A 25,330-nucleotide genomic window follows, 5' to 3' on the forward strand; every position below is an offset into this window, starting at 1 on the left:
AATGGTGTTATACTATTTTGATCCGTGTATTCTTGAAATGTTATAAGTATAATGGTCAATGTCGCATATCACTCTCTGACATTTGACGACCTTTGCGGTCAATTTCGAGTTTGTTCTTATAGAACTGTACAGCATTGTATTACAGAGGTATATTGCACGTATGTATATAAATATATAATGAATGTTCGTGATTCTTTGAGGAAAACTTGGTAAGACAAAACAAATATACGTAATTATTTTATATGACGTCAATTGGTGACGTCGTTCATAAATTACAAGATTACTATAAGTAGAGTTATTCTATAATAAAAGTTTATTTTAAAATTAAAAAAAAAAACATATATAATGTTTATTTATTTAATAGGAAGCAAACGCAATACACGAAAAACTTAAAATTACTTAACACACACTGATAATGATTGTTTACAATTGCGTATCACTTACAAGCTAACTCAGCATGTTTAATAATATGTTTATTAACATATATATACATACATATAACACGCAAATCAAATTAAATCAAAATGTTTTATTCAACATTGAAACATTACACTTACTTATTGGTAGCCAGGCCACAAACTACCACCGATTCGGAAAAGAAACACCCAGCCCTGAAATTAACCGGCGAAAGACTCAGCGGGTTTTTTTCACGTGTATCATGTTCCATTTACAAAAAAAAAGATAGCATCCATAAATTCATTAATTGTTTAATAGCTTTTAGCAAATAAGCGTTCCCTTACATTCTTTTAATTTAGCAACTGAGGCATTTTGAACGCTTTCTGGGATCGTGTTGTAGAACCGAATACATCGCCCCGCAAAAGAGTTACTGACTATGCAGTCGAGTAAAAATCGTTTCAAACACACACAAATATAATTTTCTGATATGTTTGTTGTATATATTTAAATATATAAATATACTAGCGGACCCGGCAGACGTCGTCCTGCCATTCAGATATTTCTCATTTGGTGTCAAAGCGCCACCAGCTTCCGGGGACAATTTTGTACAACCATCCTGGAACCTGTTGAAACATACACACAAAATTTCATCCAAATCAATCTAGCCTGGGAGTTAGGTGTCAAACAAACATTCAGAAGAATTATATATGCATATATAGGTTTGCTGAGTCCAGATGGTGCAGCATCAAGCCGAGGTTATTGTAATATCAATGAAGTAATTGTTCAGATCAGTAGAAGTACACAATCCTCAACAATTAGAAAAGCTGATGACAATCAAACAGCTGGACAGATTTTTTTTAATTGCAGCTAAGAGAATAACAACAAAATCTAAATCAAAATCGGTTCGTCCTGGGTTGAGATTTTTTTTTTATAGAATAGGAAGGTGGACAAGCATATGGGCCACCTGATGGTAAGTGGTCACAAACGCCCACAGACATTGGCGTTGTAAGAAATGTCTTCGCTTACATAGCCAATGCGCCACCAACCTTGGGAACTAAGATGTTATGTCCCTTGTGCCTGTAATTACACTGCGCATTGGTGATGTAAGCGATGGTTAACATTTCTTACAATGCCAATGTCTATGGGCGTTGGTGACCACTTACCGTCAGGTGGCCCATATGCACGTCCGCCTTCCCATTTTATATAAAAAAAAAACGCAAAATAATCATTGCTGTTTGACTGGGCTTGAACCCATAATCTTCTATCAATAATGACGTATTCTAGCCACTGCGCCATTATGAATGATTGCACAATATATAATGTAATTACATAATATTATCTCGCAACGCTTAAGATGTATTTACACTTATATATACATACATAAATAGGCAACAAAAAAGTTTAACGTTTTTCTCATCTGTTTGTCAACAGTTTTTTATTTTTTAATTTGGTAGCTATAAAAAGCCGAGATGGCCCAGGGGTAAGAACGCGTGAATCTTAACCGATGATCGTGGGTTGTTGGTTGGTTCGTTATTATAATTCATCTCGAGCTTGACGGTGAAGGAAAACATCGTTAGGAAACCGATTGTCGAATTTCACTGAAATTCTGCCACATGCGAATACCACGTACCCGCATTGGAGCAGCTTGGTGGAATAAGCTCCAAACCTTTTCCTCAAAAAGGGAGAGGAAGCCTTGGCCCGGCAGTGGGACATTTACAGGCTGTTGAAAAGTGTATCCAAACACTTATATGGTTTTTAAAATTTTCAAAAATTGTTGATTAACTAACCATTTTAAGTGTTAACTACAGTACACATAGACCCTGATTACACGTGGCGTTGTGGCGTTATGACAATACTCAATTTAATCTAATCGATATATAAAAGAGTAACTGACAGTCTGACATATCAACACAACGTGTAGCTACTGAAACTAACTGGGTTCCTTTTAACAGTAGCACTAAGGGGATTTTTAAAATATAACCCCTAATATAATGATAAAGGGGATTTAAGTTTGTATGAAAATCCCGCATTTTCGAAGAAAGAGCGATGGAAATTGTTCTAAGAAATTCTGGATGTGAGCGCAGAATGAAACCATAGGCATTTTAATATTTTTTTAAATAATTGTGTTTGTTAAGACGTGAATGTTTTCTTTGGATGTACACCAAAAGTGACACAGTGTAGCAACCGCTTTAGATTCAATAAGAAATCATTAAGATAAAATTAAATAAATAATTAATTTTCTAGAATTTATGATTAGCTATAATATTATTTATGACACCTTCAATCTAATAGTCTCCTAAGCTAATTCTCATTGAAAACTTCATATTTTTTCATTCGATTTTCATTCGATTCGAGATTAGGATTTTTAACAAAAGGCAAAGATAATTTTCATAAAGCCGCGTTAGTGTTTTCATGTTATTTTCACCAATGGACGAAGTGATTCAGGAGGAACGTTTAGGTGTATAGTTCATCAAGGATTCATGTAAATTGGCTGAAATATGTCATATTTCAGTTTAATTAATGTTGAAGACGTTCGAAAATATCATTTCATTTTCATAGCTATATGTATTATTCTTCCCGTGCGAAGCCGGGGCGGGTAGTTAGCGTGTTATAAGATATAAAAGAAACTTACATATAAACTATAACAAATATGAGTAATTATCATTGTTTATATGCGTTCAATTTAAAAATTAAACAATCGATTATCGTTTTTACCAAATTATATTGCGTTTTAATAATGGCGTGATTTTAAGCTTGCAGCTATTGCTCGATAGATGGCGCACAAAATAATTGCTAAATGATTTTGAATAATTGTAAGATTAATTCACCTTTACTCTCAGACCAATTGAAAATTATAATTAAGACCTTTGATTGGTCTATATTTTTATTATGTTACTACTTCGCTTTGCTGGTCTTGATGCCAACTGCAAATAGGACTGCAAAACCTCTATTCTGCCGAGAAAAATGTCTGGGTTCTAACAGTGTCAATACTTTATACTATAACAAATCCTGTGCAATATGCTAGTCTTTCTTGCTAGTTCTTCTTTCTTTCTTCATTTAAAAACCGTTCAGAAAGACATAAAATTGTGTAAGTTCAGTAAAAACAAACTAAAAACAACAAGCTAGAAATACTGTTTTAGGTTTTTTTTATAATATTTTATATTAGTGATGTTTACCAGATGAAAATAAAACACTTGTTACTCCTACTAGATTTATATCATTAATATAAAATTCAGAAAAAGACAAATATTAAATTCAGAACTTTACCATTTTGTTTCAGTGTTCTGAAAATTAAAAAAAAATGCTAGATGAAGTAATGCCAACGATGAGGAGCTTGAGCCCCGATCCCATAGATGTCGCAACGATCAACAAAAAATTTATACCGGTGAGTAAAATTAAATTATATACCTTCAAAGTGTGCCAGTGTGAACTGATGAAGGTTTTATCGTTAAGATAAAATATATTTCTACAAATTTTATTAATATTTTTTTATAGTTATTTAAGATTTTTAGTATTTTTACGAAACGATAGTAAATATCGATAAGTGCTTAAAAATGAGTTATGTATCGAAAGGTAAATTGTTGAAGAGTGTTTATGCTAAAGAATTTTGAATAAAAACACTAATTTAGAAACAGTAATTAATTGTTATGGAAGTTATGCTAGTTGTATAATCATATTTTATATATTTAAACATTACAAGTCGAATGTAGTATTGCTTATTACTTGTTCCAGTATTAATATTATAATTAATATATGTTTGTAAAAATTATTTAGCTAAGCCTGAACTCTAGCGAGCAATAGATTAATCAATATTTATACTTAAAAGTGATGTTGTCTGATAACAGATGGCGCTGTAAGATGCATAAAGCATAGGATAAATAATATATAATAATTAATTCATGATTGAATATTATGCAGTAATTGTATGATAAAGTAGATTGTATGATAGAATTATATCCGCATTTAATTTTTTATAATTAATATCAAGTAAAATCTATTTCGTTCCTCGCTATAGCTCCGTCTCACTCATTTGTCAGAATGACGTGTCGTCAGCCGTAGTTTCGATCCGAAGTCAGTCACAAACAGTATTTACTATAGTATAATCTTGTTTCGTTTTATTGTGATATAAAAACGTAAAATTATTGTGAAATAGTGTAATTGTGGCTCTAAAACTATTACTCGAGTGTTAATAAATAAGTATAGTGCGGCACAAGTTGGAAGAAATATCGTGTCCCTGTGTAATCGTATTGTAAAGTGACCTGCATGAAACAAATGAAAAAGTAATTCGCCGTTTTTCCATTGGTTTTACCTCTTTTTGTGGATATCTTCCGTTACTGAAGGTAACGGAGCGTAACATTAGTTAATTAATACGGCAGTCTTTAACAAACATTTAAAGTAACCTCAAAATATATATTATCGACGAACATTCATGAAATTATTTCCTTTGACATGAAACAGACAAAAATAAAGGTTCTTTCTCACGTCGACTTGTTGGGTTAGTTTTTTTTCAAACAAAGGTTCTTTATCTAATCAGTTCTTATCAGAATCTTGTATACTTTCAAATAACATAGCTCACGATTAATATGAATAAACAAACATAATAGCAAACGTTATTTATTATGCATATTATTTATTACAATCGCTTACAATATAATTTCATTACCTTGTATAATAATAACAATGAATAAAGATAGAACAATGTTAGTATACATTTAAAACATAAGGCAGGAAAAGCTAATATCTTTTCCTTATAATTAAAAAATATTTAAAAATTATAAAAAGATAAACACAAAATTGAATTATTATTTATTATTCTTTAAGAAGTATTGAAACCATGAGGCACCCATTAATTAAAATATCATACATTAAAGTTTTGTTGTGTATTGTCAATAAAAACATGAGTTTTTTCTCTAACAATATTTAAATATTAAAGTAAATTTGAATGCAAGGGAATGTTCTAATGTGCAACCTTGCAAAAGTATGTTCATTTTTGTTTTGTTTTTAATATGTACACTATATATTATGAATATACCTGTACAACAGTACCAAGACACCAACTTTAAAGTATTAGGCTTTATCTTAGTTTTTAACAAGATTTAAAATCACTGTTATTTACTATTAATTTTTGTTGCTAGAAAAATAACTGCTATATAAAAAAAACTGTGCTTACTAGTGAATCTATCCTTTATTTGATTAGATCATTAATTAGTATTATTAATAATTAAAATTCCTTACAATCCTTTAGATAATATATACCAATAATACTAATTTAAACTTTAATAAGATTGTGTTAATAAAACAATTATTATTTAAAAAAAGTCTAAAGTAAATTCTTATTTTTTATGTATGTGCAACACTGGATAAATTTTGATAAAACTCATTCTGTTAGCTCATATATTCCAATATGTAACATATTTAGCCTGGTTCATATTGTAATAGTAATATTATAAAGAAATAAATAGACGGTTTCAAATTTGAAGGGTGAGTGTGCCAGTGTAACAAGCACAAGGGACATTACACCACGGTTTCCAAGGTTGTGATGTTAGTTTTTTTTAATGAAATAGGTAAGGAGACGCATGGACTGTCTGATGTTACATGGTCATCACCATATATAAACATTGGCGATGTAAGAAATATTGACCGTTCCATTCATTGCCAAGTGATAGTTCATATTAAGTACGGGCTTGAAAAAGGAATCTAAGAATAAAATTCACACATTTTAACCATTGCTCCTCGGCTTTGTCTTATTCTCAAATGTGGCAATAATCTCATGAAATTAATTAACAATAAACCAGTATGAGTAATTTTTTTAAATAAATATTCTTTACATTGTTTCAATTTCATATAAGTGCAATGTTTTTCTATTTAACAGTCAGGTTCATGACATTAAATGCTTGTATATAACAAGAAGACTGATGTGTGTATCCTAATATTATTTATTAATGCAGTACAGTACAGTAACAGCCTGTTAATGTCCCATTGCTGGGCTAAGGCCTCCTCTCCCTTTTGAAGAGAAGGTTTGGAGCTTATTCCACCATGCTGCTCCAATGTGAGTTGGTAGAATACACATGTGGCATAATTTCAATGAAATTAGACACATGCGGGTTCCCTTACGATGTTTTTCTTCACCGTCAAGCACGAGATGAATTATAAACAAGTTCTTGCCCGGGCTTGAACCCACGATCATCGGTTAAGATTAACGCGTTCTAACCACTCGGCATTTTTTTAATGCGTAATCGTGCAATTTTACAAACACGTTGTCAGGAGTACAGAGGTACGTACAGCCTATTCCAACCATAAGAGAGCAAATAAACTTTGATATGACGCGATAACATTGATCTTGAATAATCTATGATGTCGTATTCGTGAAATTGCGTTTTGCTTCGAAGTTCGTCGTAACTTTAGAAGTAAAAAATATATAAGTAGTTAAGTGTAATAGTGTTGTATTATAAATAGATATATATATATATATATATATATATATATATTAATCGAGAACTGTTTGTAGTGTATAATACAGCAGAGATATTGGCGTGAAGTCAGAAGTATGTAAATCTATGGTTGTTCAAAAACTGCGTTCGGAAACTACTTCGATATTAGAAGTATTATATAGACTGAATATAATTTGATTATTTCTAGATATTGTATATAAATTATTAATGAAAAAGATATTTATTTGACGTCCTTGCGAATGTTCGGACGCAGGTTCAATGGCCGTGTTGGCTAAATATAATCGCGCTTACGATGTTCTTGGACGTTGAAAAGTATTGCAACCGTTTTTACGCTTTTTGAAGGTTAATGGTGAAAAATAGATCCGTGTTACTATTGTTTGTTGTTTTTGTATTTGTATGGAATTTTAATGTCCCAGTGCTGGATGTTTTTTTTTTTATAGAATAGGAAGACGGACGAGCATATGGGCCACCTGATGGTAAGTGGTCAACAACGCCCGTAGTCTTTGGCATTGTAAGAAATGTTAACCATCGCTTACATCACCAATGCGCCACCAACTTTGGGAACTAAGATGTTATGTCCCTTGTACCTGTAATTACACTGGCTCACTCACCCTTCAAACCGGAACACAACAACACCAAGTACTGCTGTTTTGCGGTAGAATATTAGACGAGTGGGTGGTACCTACCCAGACGAGCTTGTACAAAGCTCTACCACCAATGAAAATGTGCTGGGCTAGTACCGTTTCTTTCAATAACATTTTAAAGTATAAATGTAAATTACGTTAAAAAAATATAGGTTTTTTTATTATTATTTATTTTACAAAATACAAAGCACGTCTACAGACTGTTTAAAATTATTTTGAATGTCTTAAGCCAGTTGAGATTTACAGTATTGAGCATTAACCTAATTAGTAAACTAAGTCAAAACTTAATAATAAAAAAAAATATATAAATAACCATAATAAAGTGAAATAATAACTTAAGTTAAGGATAATGTGTGTTTGTGTGTGTGCGAGTTTGAAAAACTTGATCTAAACTTTGAATTAAGTTAATTTTAGTATCTGTTTTTCTATCTTAAATCCACCGTTTAAACGTTTAAAAATATTGATTGGCGATGAGATAATGGAGATAAATGAGAGGCTGACGATACAGATGACAATTATAATTATGAAGTAAAAATAAAGAAATAGATTTTTCAAATGCCTTTAGCTAAAAACATTTATCAAATCAATTCGAAATGAAAATCTTTATTTAATATTAATTCGTAAAGGTCACAAACACCCTTGAACCTTTACAATTGCGTTGCGACTGTATCACGGCGAGTGCTCTGAGGAATTATTCTCTCTAATTCCTGCTTCCCCCTCCCTTCTTAAGTCCACGCGAGCTGGTTCTCGATGTCACCGCCTAACTGTGACATCAATTCCATCGCACACAAAGAAATTTGGCAACTCCTTTCTTTGTCGCACTACCAAAAAATGGAATTCCTTACCAGCTCACGTGTTCCCCTCTTCTTACAACCCGGGTTCCTTCAAACGAGGCGTGAAGAGGCATCTTGCGGGCCGGCAAGGCGGGGACGGCTAGTACAGAGCATTCTTTCCGACTGTACTGGACGTCGTCGCATTTGGACTCTACTACCACTTACCATCAGGTGGAGTAGAGTCATTTGCCATCCCGGCGCATATAAAAAAAAATACTCGCGGCTCGCCTCGACTTCTGGGTTGAATAATTAACTTTTTTTTACGCCAATAATGACTTATAGGAATGGAATTGATACCTTAAGTTACATTATTGCAATTTTCGTAGGGTTCTCTATTTTTTTTAAATAAAATATATCGTATGTTACTCGCTGATAATGTAGCTTTCTATAGGAGAAAGAATTTTTATAATCGACTTAGTAGATTTTGAATTTATCCATTACAAACAAACATGTCAGAAAATCATATTTTGTCTATTTATAATATTAGTAATTTTGTCTATTTATTCCACCAACCCGCATTGGAGCAGCGTGGTGGAATAAGCTCCTAACCTTCTCGTCAAAAAGGGAGAGGAGGCCTCAGCCCAACAGTGGGACATTCACAGGCTGTTACTATTTACTATAATATTAGTAAAGGCGTAATAAACAGCGGGTTTTTTTACATGTTTTTTTTCTTTGCGAATTGTATAAATTTAAACTTCCTGACAGGATTAACTTATACTCCCCAATTATATATAATATAAATACGTGAAGCAAAAACTTTGTACCCCTTTTTACGACAATTGCGTAGACGAAGAAGATTGAAATTTTGCACAGATAAAGTATAAATAGACGAGGAGTGCAGTTTGATCATGTATTATAACCCTTTTGCTTATGATTTATCATATAATTTGTCTAATAGATATTTGTGCGTATATACTTATTTTGCAATTCCTTTAATTATTTATTAAAAATCAATATTTCTTCAATTTTAATTATATGTATACATTTGACAATAGAATACCTTAATAACATTCAAACTTTAATAAAATTTAAATAAATTAAAGTCGATTTTCGACCAGTGGGCAATGTCTACTAATATTTAAGGGTCGATTTCATTCTTATCCTTGGTTAGAATAATTACATTACATTGATGTGTCATCATTATATTTCAATTAATAAATTATTACATCATACGTGACGTCACATTGATCGACAAATAAAAAATGATTCGATGATATTAAAGTTTTTTTTTTTGTAATTAATATGTTGATTAAATTTTCTCTTCTCTCTTCGCTTCTCATTTTTTGAAGAGAAGCCTTAGAGCTAATAGCCACGCTGCTCCAATGCGGTTTCGTGGAATACACACGTGGCAGAATTTCAGTGGAATTAGACACATGCAGGTTTCCTCACGATGTTTTCCTTCGCCGTCAAGCACGAGATACATAAACACAAATTAATCATATGAAAATTCAGTGGTGCTTGCCCGGGTTTGAACCCACGATCATCGGTTAAGATTCACGCGTTCTAACCGCTAGGCCATCACGGCAAAAAGTAAAGGAAATGAAAATACGAAAATGTTTTGTAAATTTTTGGAACAAAATGTTTAAAAAAAAAAAACTATTTGCACTGACATAACTGTAATTGTTATTTTCCGGTCACTCACACCGTGACTAACGGTCACGTGACCGTGACGTAATCAACTTTCATGTCGTATGGGTATATTGGTTACTGTCTTGAGTATTTTTTGTTAGAACATAGGTCAGCTGGTGGTAAGCGGTCACCACTGCCCATAGATATGGGTGCTGTGAGAACTAGGAGGACTATACCACTTGTGCCTGTAGCTACACAGGCTCTGTCACCCTTTTCAACCGGAACACCAACGAATCGTGAAGAGGCATTTTGCGGGCCGGCAAGGCGGGGGCGGTTAGTGCATAACATTCTTCCCGACTGTACTGGCCGTCGTCGCATTTGGACTCTATAACCGCTTATCATCAGGTGGTCTAGAGTCATTTGTCTTTCCGGCAAATATAATAAAAAAAAAAAACAATACTAAGTGTTGATGCGTGACGGTAGAATATGTGATACCCTGACCACCAGTTTCAAAATCAAATCAAATCAATAATAATAATAAAAAGATTTTTTTTTAAATATAAAATTTATTTCAACGCGTGTTTTTATACTAATTTTTTAAGGCTAAACCAATATACATATATAAAACTTATATCATATATATTCGTGGCGCGTTTCGGGGAAGGTTTTTAGTATATAATATTAGTATATAAGTAGTTTCGCTTCTCATTTTCAAACGCTTTAAAATTATACGCAACGTCAATGGTTGACGTGATACATATGTTAGGAACTTAATTGCCATCAATAAAAATAATATTACTAGTGGTAGAGCATTGTGCAAGCTCGTCTGGGTACCACCCACTCATCAGATATTCTACCGCAAAACAGCAGTACTCGGTATTGTTGTGTTCCGGTTTGAAGGGTGAGTTATCAAGTGCAATTACAGGCACAAGGGGCATAACATCTTAGTTCCCAAGGTCGGTGGCGCATTGGTGATTTTTATTTATTTATTTTATGTTCATAGGGCTAAAAAACAAAATCATAAAATTCAAATGATTACATATCTCTTGATGTAGACACGACATGCGTTTTTGATTAAGTGCGAAAAAAGCGTCTGGTCAGTGACAGCAACAAAGACCTAAGCTTATAAGTTTTTAAACTGAAGAAACTGTTTTTTTTTTAACTTTTTTCAATGAGGCTAGAGAACTGTCGGTAAAAATATCATAATTAAAACGAATACTATTATAAGAGAACACATGCGGTATAAGGGCGAGTGTCTAGGTACATTTGTTCTAGAGGTAGGAAGACAAAAGGTGATGTAAGCGATGTTTAACATTTCTTACAATGCCAATGTCTATGGGCGTTGGTGACCACTTAACATCAGGTGGCCCATATGCTCGTCCGCCTTCCTATTCTATATAAAAAAATACATTACATAATAATAATAATAATATCCTGGGACATTTTTCACACACGGCCATCTGATCCCAAATTAAGCTTGTACAAAGCTTGTGCTATGGAAACCAGACAACTGATATACTACATATACTACTTTTCTTTTGTAAATACATACTTATATAGATAATTACACCCAGACTCAGGACAAACAAACATGTTCATACACACTAATGTCTGTCCTGGGTGGGAATCGAACCCACAACCTTCGGCGTGAAAGGCAAGTATCTACCAACTACGCCAACCGGCTCGTCAAACATATATGCATATTGATTAAATATATGCGTAGGTGTAACGTTCAACGTTCTATGTGGGTGGTGTGATCTTGGGTGATAACTAAACGTCATTAAGCACAGTCAGACGTCGTCATGCATTTGTTTTGATTAGTCATATAATCGCTGGCTGATTAATCGTTATTTTTTATGTATGTTTGTAATTCGGCTGTACGGTTCTTAGCTAGAGCTTTTCTTTATACGTTTTTTTAGGATAGATTTGAAATATCAATTACATTAATCATAATATTAAGAATTTAAAGACATTTTATCAAGACACGAAAGAAGCAATTCAACTTGACTAATTATGCGATAAAAATCATTTATAGCACACATCCATATCTCACTGCCACACAGATAACAGTTACCATAGTAACCGCGTGTAAATAGCAAACCCAATAGAAGCCCGTGACAGCTACGACGTGTGGGCTGCCAGTATTATGCACAGATAATCGCTAACAAACATAATCCTTAAATTTTTATCCTTCGAGCATCTTCGTGATAAATAATTTATTGATTTTTAGCCTAGTGGTTAGAACGCGTGAATCATAACCGATGATCGTGGGTTCAAACACGGGCACCACTGAATTTTCATGTGCTTAATCCGTATTTATAATTCGTCTCGTGCTTGATGATGAAGTAAAACATCGTGAGAAAACCTGCATGTGTCTAATTTCACTGAAATTCTGCCACATATGTATTCCACCAATCCGCATTAGAGCAGCGTGGCTGAATAAGCTTCAAACCTTCTCCTTAAAAAAGGAGAAGAGGCCTTAGCCCAGCAGTGGGACATTCACAGGCTGTTACTTTACTTTTTTTAATAACGGGACTTACGGTCGCGATGTATTCTATACATTTATATATATATATATAAATAAGCGAAATACCACTCCTCACGAGATCTCCTAAACAATCCGCTCGATTGACTTGAAATTTGTCAGTTACTCTTTCCCCGACGTAGACGCTCACTAAGAACGTATTTAACGCAAATCGTATCTAAAATATATTTTTCTTCTTATATACCCGTGCGAAGCGAGACGATAATATATATATATATATATTCAAAGTTCTGATTTCAAACGTCAATTGGCACACCTCGATGGTAATACTGATTCGTATGTCGCGAAGGCAAACAGCATGAAGCTCTCTTACGACGTCATGCCTTCTCTACTCCCTCGTGTGTGAGGCGCGTGTATATACTTAATTGCAATTTATTATTATAATCATAAAAAATATTTTATTAACGCAACTTTGTATTTTTTTTAATAAATATTAACATATCGGTTATCTTATAATGTTTAAGACTTTTACATCTGTGGGGAGTCTTTTTTAAGACATATAATTTAGCAAGTTCTTTATGAATGAGGAACAAACAAACAACGAGACGTATCTCTTTATAAAGTTTACCTTGTGCGTCGGAACACATTGCAGCGATTATCCTGTATTTTGTACGTTTCCAGAAATAAATTCAATGCTCTTATCTCGGCTCGATTTACTTCCCTTGAATCTTGCCAAGATGAGAAGTAACATGCCGTTGATTTACTTTTTACTGTATTGACTCGACTGCCTCGTTGGTCTAGTGGCTAGATATAAGGCCGCTGGCCCGGAGGTCTTTGGGTCTGAAGGTTCTGGAGTCTGGAAGTAGGAAGTGTATACACTACCGTGCCTCGGACGTAAAGCCGTGGGTCCTGCGCCTGAACTCTTTCGGGTCGTGTCGGATTGCCGTTCCATCGGATTATGAGATCAAGGGAATAGAGAGTGCACCTGTGTTTGCGAACACACTCGAACACTATAATATCTCCTGCGCAGTTGGCTAATCTCTCTTGAGATTGGTCGCCTTGGCCGAAATCGATCTGGAAAAAGGACCTTACTGTATTGTATACCACAGAGATTAAAAAACAAAACACGGATACCAGCCGACAGCCGAATTGCCCATTGGTAAGAACGCGTAAATCTTAACCGATGACGTGAGTTCAAACCCACCACTGAATTTTCATGTGCTTAATTTGTAATTATAATTCATCTCGTGCTCTACGGTGAAGGAAAACACCATGTTAACTAATAAGAACTTTCAAAAGATATAATTAATAAATGGCGATCAACGTGACACTAATTAGGCAAGTACATCTTAGTAATTGCTTAAAATGTATTGTATGTAAAATATTTCAAAACTGTTCCTGTCATAATGTATACAATAATTTTTTTAGTCGTTTTCGTTATATAACATATGATAAAACATTATGACTTTGGCTTCTCTCGCCTAACCTTTGCCTTGTAACTGAAAAAAAAACTTCGGCTGTTAATTTAAATAAAAGCATTGTATGGCTTCATATTCGAACGGCCATTGTAAAACTCTACAGCTTTCCCTATAAATGTTGCTTCGGGGTTGATTACTTGAGCAATGCTCTATCTTCTTCTTTCGAATGTCAAATCAATGTTGATAGAAAGAGATAGTAAGAGAAATCAATGGATACTAAACTATCATTGTATAATGCTTTTATGTAAGGTCAGTATTGTTTATAAGGGTTCCTTTAATAAATACAGTGTAGAATGCAAATACGTAAGCAACAATTATTTGCTAATAAAAGTAAAGTAACAGCTTGTGAATGTCCCACTGAGGAGAAGGTTTTTGGAGCTTATTCCACCACGCTGCTCCAATGCCGGTTGGTGGAATACACAAATGGCAGAATTACAATGAAATTAGACACATGCAACCTGCATGTGACCTCACGATATTTTCCTTCACCGCAAGCACGAGATGAATTATAAACACAAATTAAGCTCATGAAAATTCAGTGGAGCTTGTCCGGTTTTGAACCCACGATCATCGGTTAGGATTTACGCGCTCTTACCTCTGGGCAAATTCGGCTAATAAAAGATGATATACCAAAAACAAAATGTCTCCGCCCACGCTCAAGGCAAAATTTAATTTCTGTGATTACATCGGCCTCGCATTACTCTTAAAGGACGGACATACGTCACAATTAATTTCACTCATGTATTTTAAGAGCCCTACTTCGTGATTATGACGCTAATTTACCAATAAACATTTTCCATAATTAAACTCCTTTGTTGATTTTCAGTAAGCCAGTGTAGCTACCGGCACAATGAATATTACATCCTTGTTACTAAGGATGGTGATGGCATAAAGATTTAAGGGAGAGTCAATATTTGCTACAGTACCAATGTCTATGGGTGGTAGTGATCGCTTACCACTGGTTGGCCTATTTGCCATTCTCAAATTGAACGTACAGTACAGTACAGTAACAGCCTTACTACTTTTTGAGGAAAACGTTTGGAGCTTATTTTACCACGCTGCTCGAATGCGGGTTGATGGAATATACGTGGCAGAATTTCAGTGAAATCAGACACATGCAGGTTTTCTCACGATGTTTTCCTTCACTATCAAGCACGAGACGAATTATAAACACAGATTAAGCAAATGATTATTCAGCGGTGCTTGCCCGGGTTTGGACCCACGATCATCGGTTAAGATTCACGCGTTCTTACCACTGGGCCATCTCATGCTTTTTTTCAAATTGAACGTAGTCGTTATTATTTTTATACATAAGCATGGTTATTAACCCTTATCTATAAAATATATGAGTTAAATCTTAAAAAAATCTAAAACGTGCAATCTTACTCTATCGTCCGTTCTAAAACGATATAGAAATTTAATATAAAAGTAAGTAGATTTTGCGTAAAACTGGGAAACAACATTTTTTTTAATACTAATATTATTGACGAAGATAAAATTTCAGAAGGGACAAAAATATATGTTGGCTGTCATTATCTTATGACCTTTTTGATGAAAGGTTTCTCAAGTTCCATTCCCTTAAAAAATATTTAAAAAAAACTAAAGTTGTCCGTTACGTTTATTTGAAAATCGAACGAAGTTCGATCAAATCGATATTAACAAAGTTGATACACCATACAGGGCAGAAGTCTATCACCTTATAAGTTAAGCAACCTTATAAACTAAGTTTCCATATACAGTTAAGTTATAATATAAGAATTTAGAAGCCATAACTAAAAATGTTTATCGCATTGTAAAATTGAGGTCAGGTGTTTTACTACGCTAAGTACTCAGTTAATTTTCCTATAAAAGATATTAAAATTTACCTCAATTTCTGAAAAATAAAACTTAATTAAGAAATGAGAATATAACACCATAATCATGTATATTCGGTGGGTGATTAGAGTTAGATATATTTTAGTAACGGACTGGCAAAGGGGTCACATGGTTTACGTGGTCACAACTGCCCATTGGCATTGTAAGAAATATTAATCGTCCCTTACATCGCCAATGCGCCTCGAATCTTGGAAGTAAAGTCACTTCAAATCGTACAGTACTAAGTTTTATGGTCGTATATGTGATGGGTGGTTTCATTCCAGTTGAGCCCTATCACCAAGTGAATAATATTTCGCTCATCTTTATTTAAAGAGATGATTTTAATGCCAGGAAATTAGGTCATCTTGAGAAGGGCATTGAAGATGTGATCCTTGAAAATGTGCATGCGCTCTAAAAATACTGTCCTAAATATTTTGAATTTTGTGCCAGTTTCAATGAAAATATCATATATTTATTAAGGAATAATCTTTTCCATCTGCCTCGTTCAACCTCGTTGAACGTCGAGGCCGCAATCTCGAATACTATATGCAGATATTGTTTTGTGACGATATTTATTGCTCGGACAACATTTCCAGTTAAGATTCTCGTAAGATTTTTAGTGAATATGAACCCGTAAATATGCCATTACTGGGAAAAGACTTCGTCTCCACTTTTAGAAACGTTTTGGTGCTTTATAAGGGGATAAAGCACCAAAACGTTCCACTTACACGTGATGAAAAATTACACGGGCTATATTTTATTTCAATAATAATAAGATTAAACACTTAAAAATGGTATTTGTAAAGCAAGCCAGTAGAAAAGCTGCTTTATCCGCGTGCGCTTATTTATATATGATCTCTTATAGAAACTAATTCCACGCGGGTAAAGCCACGAGCACAGCTACTTAAGAATGTTAGACTTTCACGTCTCTGGTGGTAGAAACGATATAAATACATGCTAGGGCAGGCTGTGCGGGAAACCCTTGACCAGTTTGCGGGCTATTATTTAATTTTAAGTAGGTGCGAACACGTAGCCTTTATGGTCTAATGCTTAAAAAACGTGAATTGTTGTCAAACATTGTGGTTTCAAGTCCGGGCTAGTGCCCATGTAACCTGAATGCGTCGGTTGAAAATTTGCCACATTTCTATCCCCTTTAAGGGCTTGGGGCTCACTCTGATGCGGGTTAGGGGATAGATTTTTTTTTATATAGAATAGGAAGGCGGACGAGCATATGGGCCACCTGATGGTAAGTGGTTACCAACGCCCTTAGACATTGGCATTGTAAAAAATGTCAACCATCGCTTACATAGCCAATGCGCCACCAACCTCGGAAACTAAGATTTTATGTCTCTTGTGCCTGTAATTACACTGGCTCACTCACCCTTCAAAACGGGACACAACAATATCAAGTACTGCTGTTTTGCGGTAGAATATCTGATGAGTGGGTGGTACCTACCCACACGAGCTTGCATAAAGCCCTACCACCAGTATAAATTATCACAAATTACACTGGTACACTAAAGATTTACATCGATATAATATAACAATGCAATGAATCCATGGAAAATTTACTACCGACTGAATTGCACTTACTCGAACTGGTTTAAACTGGATCTCGCTGCAAATGAAAATATTTGTTATTGATGACACGACATACTACAGTAAAATTATCTGAAGTCTTCCTGTGTTGAGAACGTTGAATGTAGTTTTCATACGTTTTTTTTGTTTGTTTACACATCGTTTCGTTCCAATCCATCCGTTCAATTTTAATTTTGACGACCCGGTTGGCGTGGTTGGTGGAACACTTGCCTTTCACGCCGAAGGTTGTGGGTTCGATTCCCACCCAGGACAGACATTTGTGTGCATGAACATGTCTGTTTGTCCTGAGTCTGGGTGTAATTATCTATATAAGTATGTATTTACAAAAAGAAAAGTAGTATATGTAGTATATCAGTTGTCTGGTTTCCATAGTACAAGCTTTGTACAAGCTTAATTTGGGATCAGATGACCGTGTGTGAAAAATGTCCCAGGATATTATTATTATAATGACAGTCACGAATGATCACATCCTCGCCAAAATATGTACTACTTACTAATATATATATATATTATATATATATTATTATATATTTACTGGTGGTAGGGCTTTGTGCAAGCTCGTCTGGGTAGGTACCACCCACTCATCAGATATTCTACCGCAAAACAGCAATACTTGATATTGTTGTGTTCCGGTTTGAAGGGTGAGTGTGCCAGTGTAATTACAGGCACAAGGGACATAAAATCTTAGTTCCCAAGGTTGGTGGCGCATTGGATATGTAAGCGATGGTTGACATTTCTTACAATGCCAATGTCTAAGAGCGTTCGTGACCACTTACCATCAGGTGGCCCATATGCTCGTCCGCCTTCCTATTCTATAAAAAAAAAAAAAAAATTGCCGTGTTACGGTTTGAAAGGTGACCCAGTGTATTAAACGTCGTAGATAATATACCTAAGCAATAGAACTTTACGTAATATGCCTAAAACTTGTTACTTGTTGATATATCCGTTCGAAGATAGCAATATGTGTACAATTGCGCATTTCATTACTGGCATATTTGTAATTGTTGGATTGTTGTGTAATTAATACTAAGCATTTTTATGTAGCGGTTTTAAGGGCGAGTGAGCCAATATAACTACAGACACATAACTTGGTACTTCCCAAGGTTGCTAACGCATTGAGAATGTCAGAAATGGTTAATATTTCTTAAAGCGCTAATGTCTATACGCGGTATCGAGCACTTACCATCAGGTGGCCAATTTGCCTATCAGTCTACTTATTTATAACGTATTCCAAACATCCTTCAGGTTCCAACTTAACCTGCCATCAGGTCGACATATGCTCTTCTGGCGTCTTACGAACTATAAAAAAACATTAACGAGGAATTGCATTAGTGTCATTTTATGTAATGCCATATATGTCACTGTCACTTCATGTTTCGCGCCTTTTTTAATCTGTGGTAAATCAAAGCCCGTCAATACTTAAAAGGCTAAGAAACGATGTATTAGTCATTACGTTCTGTCCTTATCTAATATCATTTAAGGGAAAGGGAAGGTGACATGTTATCCTTAGTTCGCTTTGTCCTTTCTGTTACAAGGTGACTCGGTTTTGAAGTAAATACGTTTGAAATAGTTTTAAACAATTATCGCTTTGATGACAATTGTATCAAGGTTTTTAAATTATTAGTAACCGTCTATAGAAAATGAAGGCAATCTTCTAGTTCCTTGGTATCGTAAATGTCGGACGGTTTTTTTTTTAATTTTGTTTCGAACACTTTTTTTTTTTAATTCAGTCACATTGTCTATCTACATTATCAATAACTAGATTCCAGAACTTGGGTAGTTTTATCTGTACTTCCGAGAATGTTATGTAAGATTTCATAATGATCGGCAGTTTTTTTTTTTTTTTTTTTCGGATTGTCTAGTACTGTTGGCCTTACTGGCCTCTACAGCGTCACCGGGCGGGATGGGCGAGTTGAACTCAGCCGGGATCGGTAGTGTAGCTAAGACGTAAAGCGTTACAAATAAACTAATTTTTCGTTATGATATAAGTTTAGCATCACATGTTGGAGGCGAATTATATTAAAGTAATTTGTATATTTTCATATGTATATTGTATCTGTACATTACATATGGAATGCTTACAATATTTAAAAAAAAAAACACTAATTCAAAAATGGAACCGTAATATAATAAATTGGTAATGAATTACAAATGGTAAACGTTCTATTTTCAAATTATTTTTCGTTGGTATATAAAATTGATAGATTATTCGTTTTCATGCGCACATACGTGCTAAATAAAGTTAACACTAAAAAACATTGTTTTCGTACGAGAATATCGACGTATAACCTTGAACTCTAGCGGTCGTACGAAAAAGATCGCGTAAGGTAAACGGCGCGAAACGCCATTTAAATTAGAATTCTAAATTCAAATAGAGATCAATGACCAAAGTTTGACAGATAATAAATAATCTAAATAACATATTTGAATTATTTATATTTTTAATCTATTATAATATATAGTGTATTATAAAATTTTGTAATTATTATAATTAAAATATTCTAACTCAGACGTAATTATCACATATAATTTATATAATGAGCCGAGTGGTTTAAATACAACGAAACACGAGAAAATATAGTGGGTTAACATATACGAGTCGATGCCGATTCGCAATGGATCCTTCTGGATTGCCCAGTCGTGGGATTTATGGGCTTGTTATAATCATTAAGTAATTGTAACAGTCGAATTCGACCTTGTATCACTTACAAATCAGCTTTTATAGAAGTGTAAGAAAGTTCTATTAAAACAATCTAGTAGGCAGGTTCTTTGAGAACTTAATTCATTACTCACCCGAGAAATGATGACAACCGACTTATGGTGACATAGGATATTGATGCGTGTATCCTTGTTAAATGTTATAATTATTACGGTCAATGTCGCATATCATTATTTTTTTTTTATAGAATAGGAAGGTGGACGAGCATATGGGCCACCTGATGGGAAGTGGTCACCAAACGCCCTTAGACATTGGCATTGTAAGAAATGCGAATGCGCCACCAACCTTGGGAACTAAGATTTTATGTCCCTTGTGCCTGTAATTACACTGGCTCACTCACCCTTCAAACCGGAACACAACAATATCAAGTATTGCTGTTTTGCACTATATGACATTTTACGACCGTTTCCTGCGGCGTCTCGAGTTTGCTCTTACAGAACAAGTCCCACTGTTTTCCAAATAAGCCGCGATGAAAATAAAAACTGTAGAAAGTTCGCGAAATAAAGAGAAAGTAGAATAAGAATCTCGAAAGCGTTTATTTTCGTTATAACAATTAAAAAATTTGTTTCTTCATACTTGGCTGGCTCTTTGCCTTTTTTTTTCGCTTAAAATTAATCCATTTAAATCAAGAACATAATTTATTTCAGTAATGTTCTCAATCTTTGTATGTTTTTTTTTTTCTAAATTAAGTCAAAGAGTAAACTTTGTTGTGTCATTTGCAGTTTTAATTTTTTTTATTAAAATAATATTTAAATATTTTCGCGTAATTATATTTTTTATGTATAATTTAAAGTTTTGACGAAGCAGCAATATAATAATGTTACCATATGCAATATCCAGTGACCAAACGATAAATCTTATGTTTTATGTATTTTAATTATTGGTCAAGGCTAAAGATGAAATGATATTGTCTTATTAAAACTTTAACATACATTCATTTAATCTACGCAACACTGAAATAGACACGTGATAAACAAAGAACCATAAATCTAAAAATGCAATGCGCACGCGCAGGCAACGCCCTAATTAAGTGCAATTTATTTTTATCTATGATTTTAAAGATGGCGCGAGTGCATTCGCACGACTTTTACGAACACGTGAAGGAAAGCGAAATTTTGTTGTTATAAATATTTACTAAGAAAGAACTCGTGTTTTTTTATTAAGGTATATTTTTGGTGCAAGGGCGTTGCAATGATATTTTATTAGAGGGGGCTGGGGTGTGGAAATGATGGGCGGTTAATTAACAAGTGAACCAGTGTAACTACAGGCATATAGGGCATAACGTCTTCATTCCCAAGGTTGGTGGCCCAATGGCGATGTACAGAATGGTTAATATTTCTTACATCGTTAATGTCTATGGCGGTGGTGCCCGCTTAACATCAGGTGTCCCATTTGACCGTCCGCCACTGGATGATAAGCACACATTGGGGCTGTGAGAAATATTAACACCATTCCTTATATCGCCAATGCGCCACCAAACCTGGGTGTTACCTGGGGACCTGGATGTTACATCCCATGTCCTGTAGTTTCACTGGTATACTTCAAACCGCAACATTCTAATACTATCTATTACTGTTTGGCGGTAGAATTTGTGATGAGTGGGTTGTAACCACATGACCTTACGAGCCCTATCACCAAGTAGGTGGTCGATCGCGCACAAAGAAATTTGGCAAATCCTTTCTATGTCGTATTTCCAAAAATGGAATTCTTTACCCGTTCACTTGTTCAAACGAGGCGTGAAGAGTCATCTTGCGGGCCGACAAGGCGGGGTCAGCTAGTGCAGAACATTCTTCCCGACTGTACTGGCCGTCGTCGCGTTTGGACTCTAATACCACTTACCATCAAGTGGAGTAATTTGCCTTCCCGGCGAATATAAAAAAAAACAGGCCAATAACATTATCTCACTGACTCTTTGTTGTTTGTATTAAATAATTTTGTTAGGTAGCCATTTTGTAATGTGCCGATTCATTTTTTCTGTGCTGTCTATTCATAAGAGACACTAGTACCTCGCGCAGGAGGCAGACGAGCAGGAGGCAGAGAGTTTAAGCATTATTCACGTGAGGGTATAGAGAACCACAAGTGCGTTCTCTATACCCTCACGTGAATAATGCTTAAACTCTATTCCAATCAAAGGAGGAGTAAATATAAACAAAACTTATATTTACATATTACATACGATTCGCTAATATCTCTGCTGTATTACGCACTACGAACAGTTCTCGATTAATTTATCTCTATTTATAATACAACACTCTTCCACTTAACTACTTATAAACACTTTAATTTTACTTTCAAAGTTCCGATAACAACTTCGCCGACATTCAAGAGGCATTTTTTTTCGCGAACCATAGAGAATATCATATATTATTCAAGATCTCGACCGATGTAGCGTCAGTTCTGTGTCAAAGTCGTTTATCTGCCTTTACTCCTGTGATAATGGGTTATATGGATGCTGCGTAGCCTTAATCAAATGATAATCGCAATTACGATACCATTTATGTACTCACGTATTTATAAACGCAAATTAAGTACATGAAACTTGATGGTGTTTACCGCGGTTTGAACTCGCGATTTATGGTTAAGGAGATGGTTTGGAGCTCATTCCACGACGCTACTCCAGTGCGGGTTGGTGGAATACACATGTGGCAAAATTTCAGTGGAATTAGACACATGCAGGTTTCCTCACGATGTTTTCCTTCCCCGTAAAGCACGAGATGAATTATAATCACAAATTAAGCACATGAAAATTCAGTGGTGCATGCCGCCCGGGTTTGAACCCACGATCATCGGTTAAGATTCACGCGTTCTTACCACTGGGCCATATAGATGGCCATAAGAATCATAGGTAAATGATGATCAGCCATAGGGCTGATCATCATTTATCTATACTAGTATTATAAATTCTTAAATAACTCTGTCTATTACGCCTTCACGGGTAAACCACTGAACCGATTTTGATGAAATTTGGTTTTAGGTAAGCTTGATTCCCAAAAAAGGACATGAATTTTTTTATACCTCACACCTCCCCCCCTTCCCATAATATGTGGGTGAAGCTGCAGCGAAATGTAGTTAGAAAAATGACACAAACATTGTTATTATCAGAATAAAATTATTTCAAGTATTCATCCATCTTGGATCAGCGCCATGTCGGGGAAACGGCCTTTAAGTCATTCGAAAGACGAATTCATAAAGAGAACGCAGTAAAATTTCGTTGCATTTATAGTCTGTTTCAATAGAATATGTTATACGTGATGTTAAAAAAAAATTAATACTTCTTATTTAATACATGCCGAGCCGCGATGGCGATGGTTAGAATGCGTGAATCCTAACCGATGATCGTGAGTTCAAACCCGGGCAAGCACCACTGAATTTTCATGTGCTTAATTTGTGGTTATAATTCATCTCGTGCTTGACAGTGAAGGAAAACATCGTGAGGAAACCTGCATGTGTCTAATTTCATTGAAATTCTGCCACATGTGTATTCTATCAATCCGCATTGGAGCAGCGCGGTGGAATAAGCTCCAAACCTTCTCCTCAAAAGGGAGAGGAGGCCTTAGCCCGGCAGTGGGACATTAACAGGCTGTTATTGTATTTAATACATATTTTTATAACGGAAAACTGCGTTATTTATAAAATGAACAATTAATAGTTATCGAGTTCAAATTTAGGTGATTGCGATTTTTTTTTTTTTTATAGTATAGGAAGGTGGACGAGCATATGGGCCACCTGATGGTAAGTGGTCACCAAACGCCCTTAGACATTGGCATTGTAAGAAATGTCAACCATCGCTTATAGCCAATGCGCCACCAACCTTGGGAACTAAGATTTTATGTCCCTTGTGCCTGTAATTACACTGGCTCACTCACCCTTCAAACCGGAACACAACAATATCAAGTATTGCTTGATTTGTTCATTGACCGACTTCAAAGAAAGACCGACTTCTGTATTTTCCACGATATGTTTGTATTTTCAGACACTACGATCGTTATTGTATGTTCCTTTCGCTGATGTAAGTAATATGTCATTTCCCACTGCTGGGCAGAGACATCTTTGAGGAGTACGTTCGGAGTTTATTCGTTACCACGCAGCTCCAATTCGGATACACCTTTAGCTGATTCTTATCTGACAATTTTTTTGGTTTATAGATAGGCGGACGTGCAAATGGGACACCTGATATATAGTGGTCACCACCGTCCATAGACATTGGCAATGCAAGAAATATTAAACATTTCTTACATCGCCAATGCGCCATCAACCTTTTGAACGAAGATGTTCCGTCCCGTGTGCCTGTAGTTACAGTGACTCACTCACCCTTCAAACCGGAACTGTATTGCTGTTCAGCGGTAGAATATCTGATGAATGGTTCATAATATTTTCTTTCACCGCCAAACACGGGATGAATTATAAACACAAACTAAGTATAAGCAAGAAGATCAGTGGTGCTTGCCCGGATTTGTACTTTCAGTCTTCGGTTTGGAATGACGTTTCCTAACCACTCGTCCATCAGAGTTCTCATGTATATATATGGGGATATTCTAAAATGTTATATACTCATATTATCTATGAAAAAATATGGGTTACTTTTTTTTTTACATATGTAGCTGCGTATATCAATTCCGTTGAAATCACACTCGAGTCGAAGATGGAGTTATTTATAATCTGTGCTTATTTATGTGCTAATGACAGATCTGTCATCTTTAGAATTCTTTGTTTGAAAGCTCATTGTTTTTTTTTTTTTTAAAGATTTTGGCGCGCTTGCGTATATTTTATCTCGTTTCGTGTTATATGTTATTTTTATGTTTCGTTAATATATTATATGTTGTACGGTTTGTTTGTATAATTTAATACCCAAGATGTCTTTGGTTAGGTCGCCTACGTCTCATAGAAGTTTGTGGGTTCACTAGGGAATCTTCACGTGTTCATGATTGATCTTGTGCTTCGGTGGTGAAGGAAAACATCCCGAGGGAACCCGAATGTGTTGAGTGAAATTCTGTCACAGTGTATTCCACGAATCCGCATCGAAAATAAGTATTGCTATTTAGCGGCAGAAAGTCTGACCAGTGGTTGTCATCTACACAAATGGATGTATAAAGCCATTCGCTATTAAAATCGATTCGATGACTTCTGACCTGGATTTTATCATCAATTTTATTAATATTATTTCTAAGTCAATATTCGCAAACGTGCTTTTTTATATTTCCTCTTACATAACGATAATACATAGCTACATAACGTAATTACTATTAACCAATTGCAATTATTATTTATATATAGTCTGTGATGCAGCTGGCTTCAGAGCCA

General features: G+C 34.9%; 1 protein-coding gene across 4 annotated transcripts in view; it reads left to right on the top strand.

The window, feature by feature from the left end:
- The window catches only part of LOC126779889 (segmentation protein cap'n'collar-like), a 129,111-nt gene that overhangs the window by 13,264 nt on the left and 90,517 nt on the right, over positions 1–25,330 (top strand). Inside the window, exon 2 of one of the 4 annotated variants that reach the window (XM_050504044.1) lies at positions 3,677–3,781. In XM_050504044.1, coding sequence (XP_050360001.1) covers positions 3,698–3,781 — 84 coding nt within the window. In that variant the 5' untranslated portion in view covers positions 3,677–3,697. Of the gene's footprint in view, positions 1–3,676; positions 3,782–4,479; positions 4,737–25,330 lie in introns of those variants that run through there. The other 3 variants (XM_050504040.1, XM_050504039.1, XM_050504042.1) reach the window with 3 other exon arrangements.

Source organism: Nymphalis io, chromosome 30, assembly GCF_905147045.1.
Source record: "Nymphalis io chromosome 30, ilAglIoxx1.1, whole genome shotgun sequence".
NCBI classification, from domain to species: Eukaryota; Metazoa; Arthropoda; class Insecta; order Lepidoptera; family Nymphalidae; genus Nymphalis; species Nymphalis io.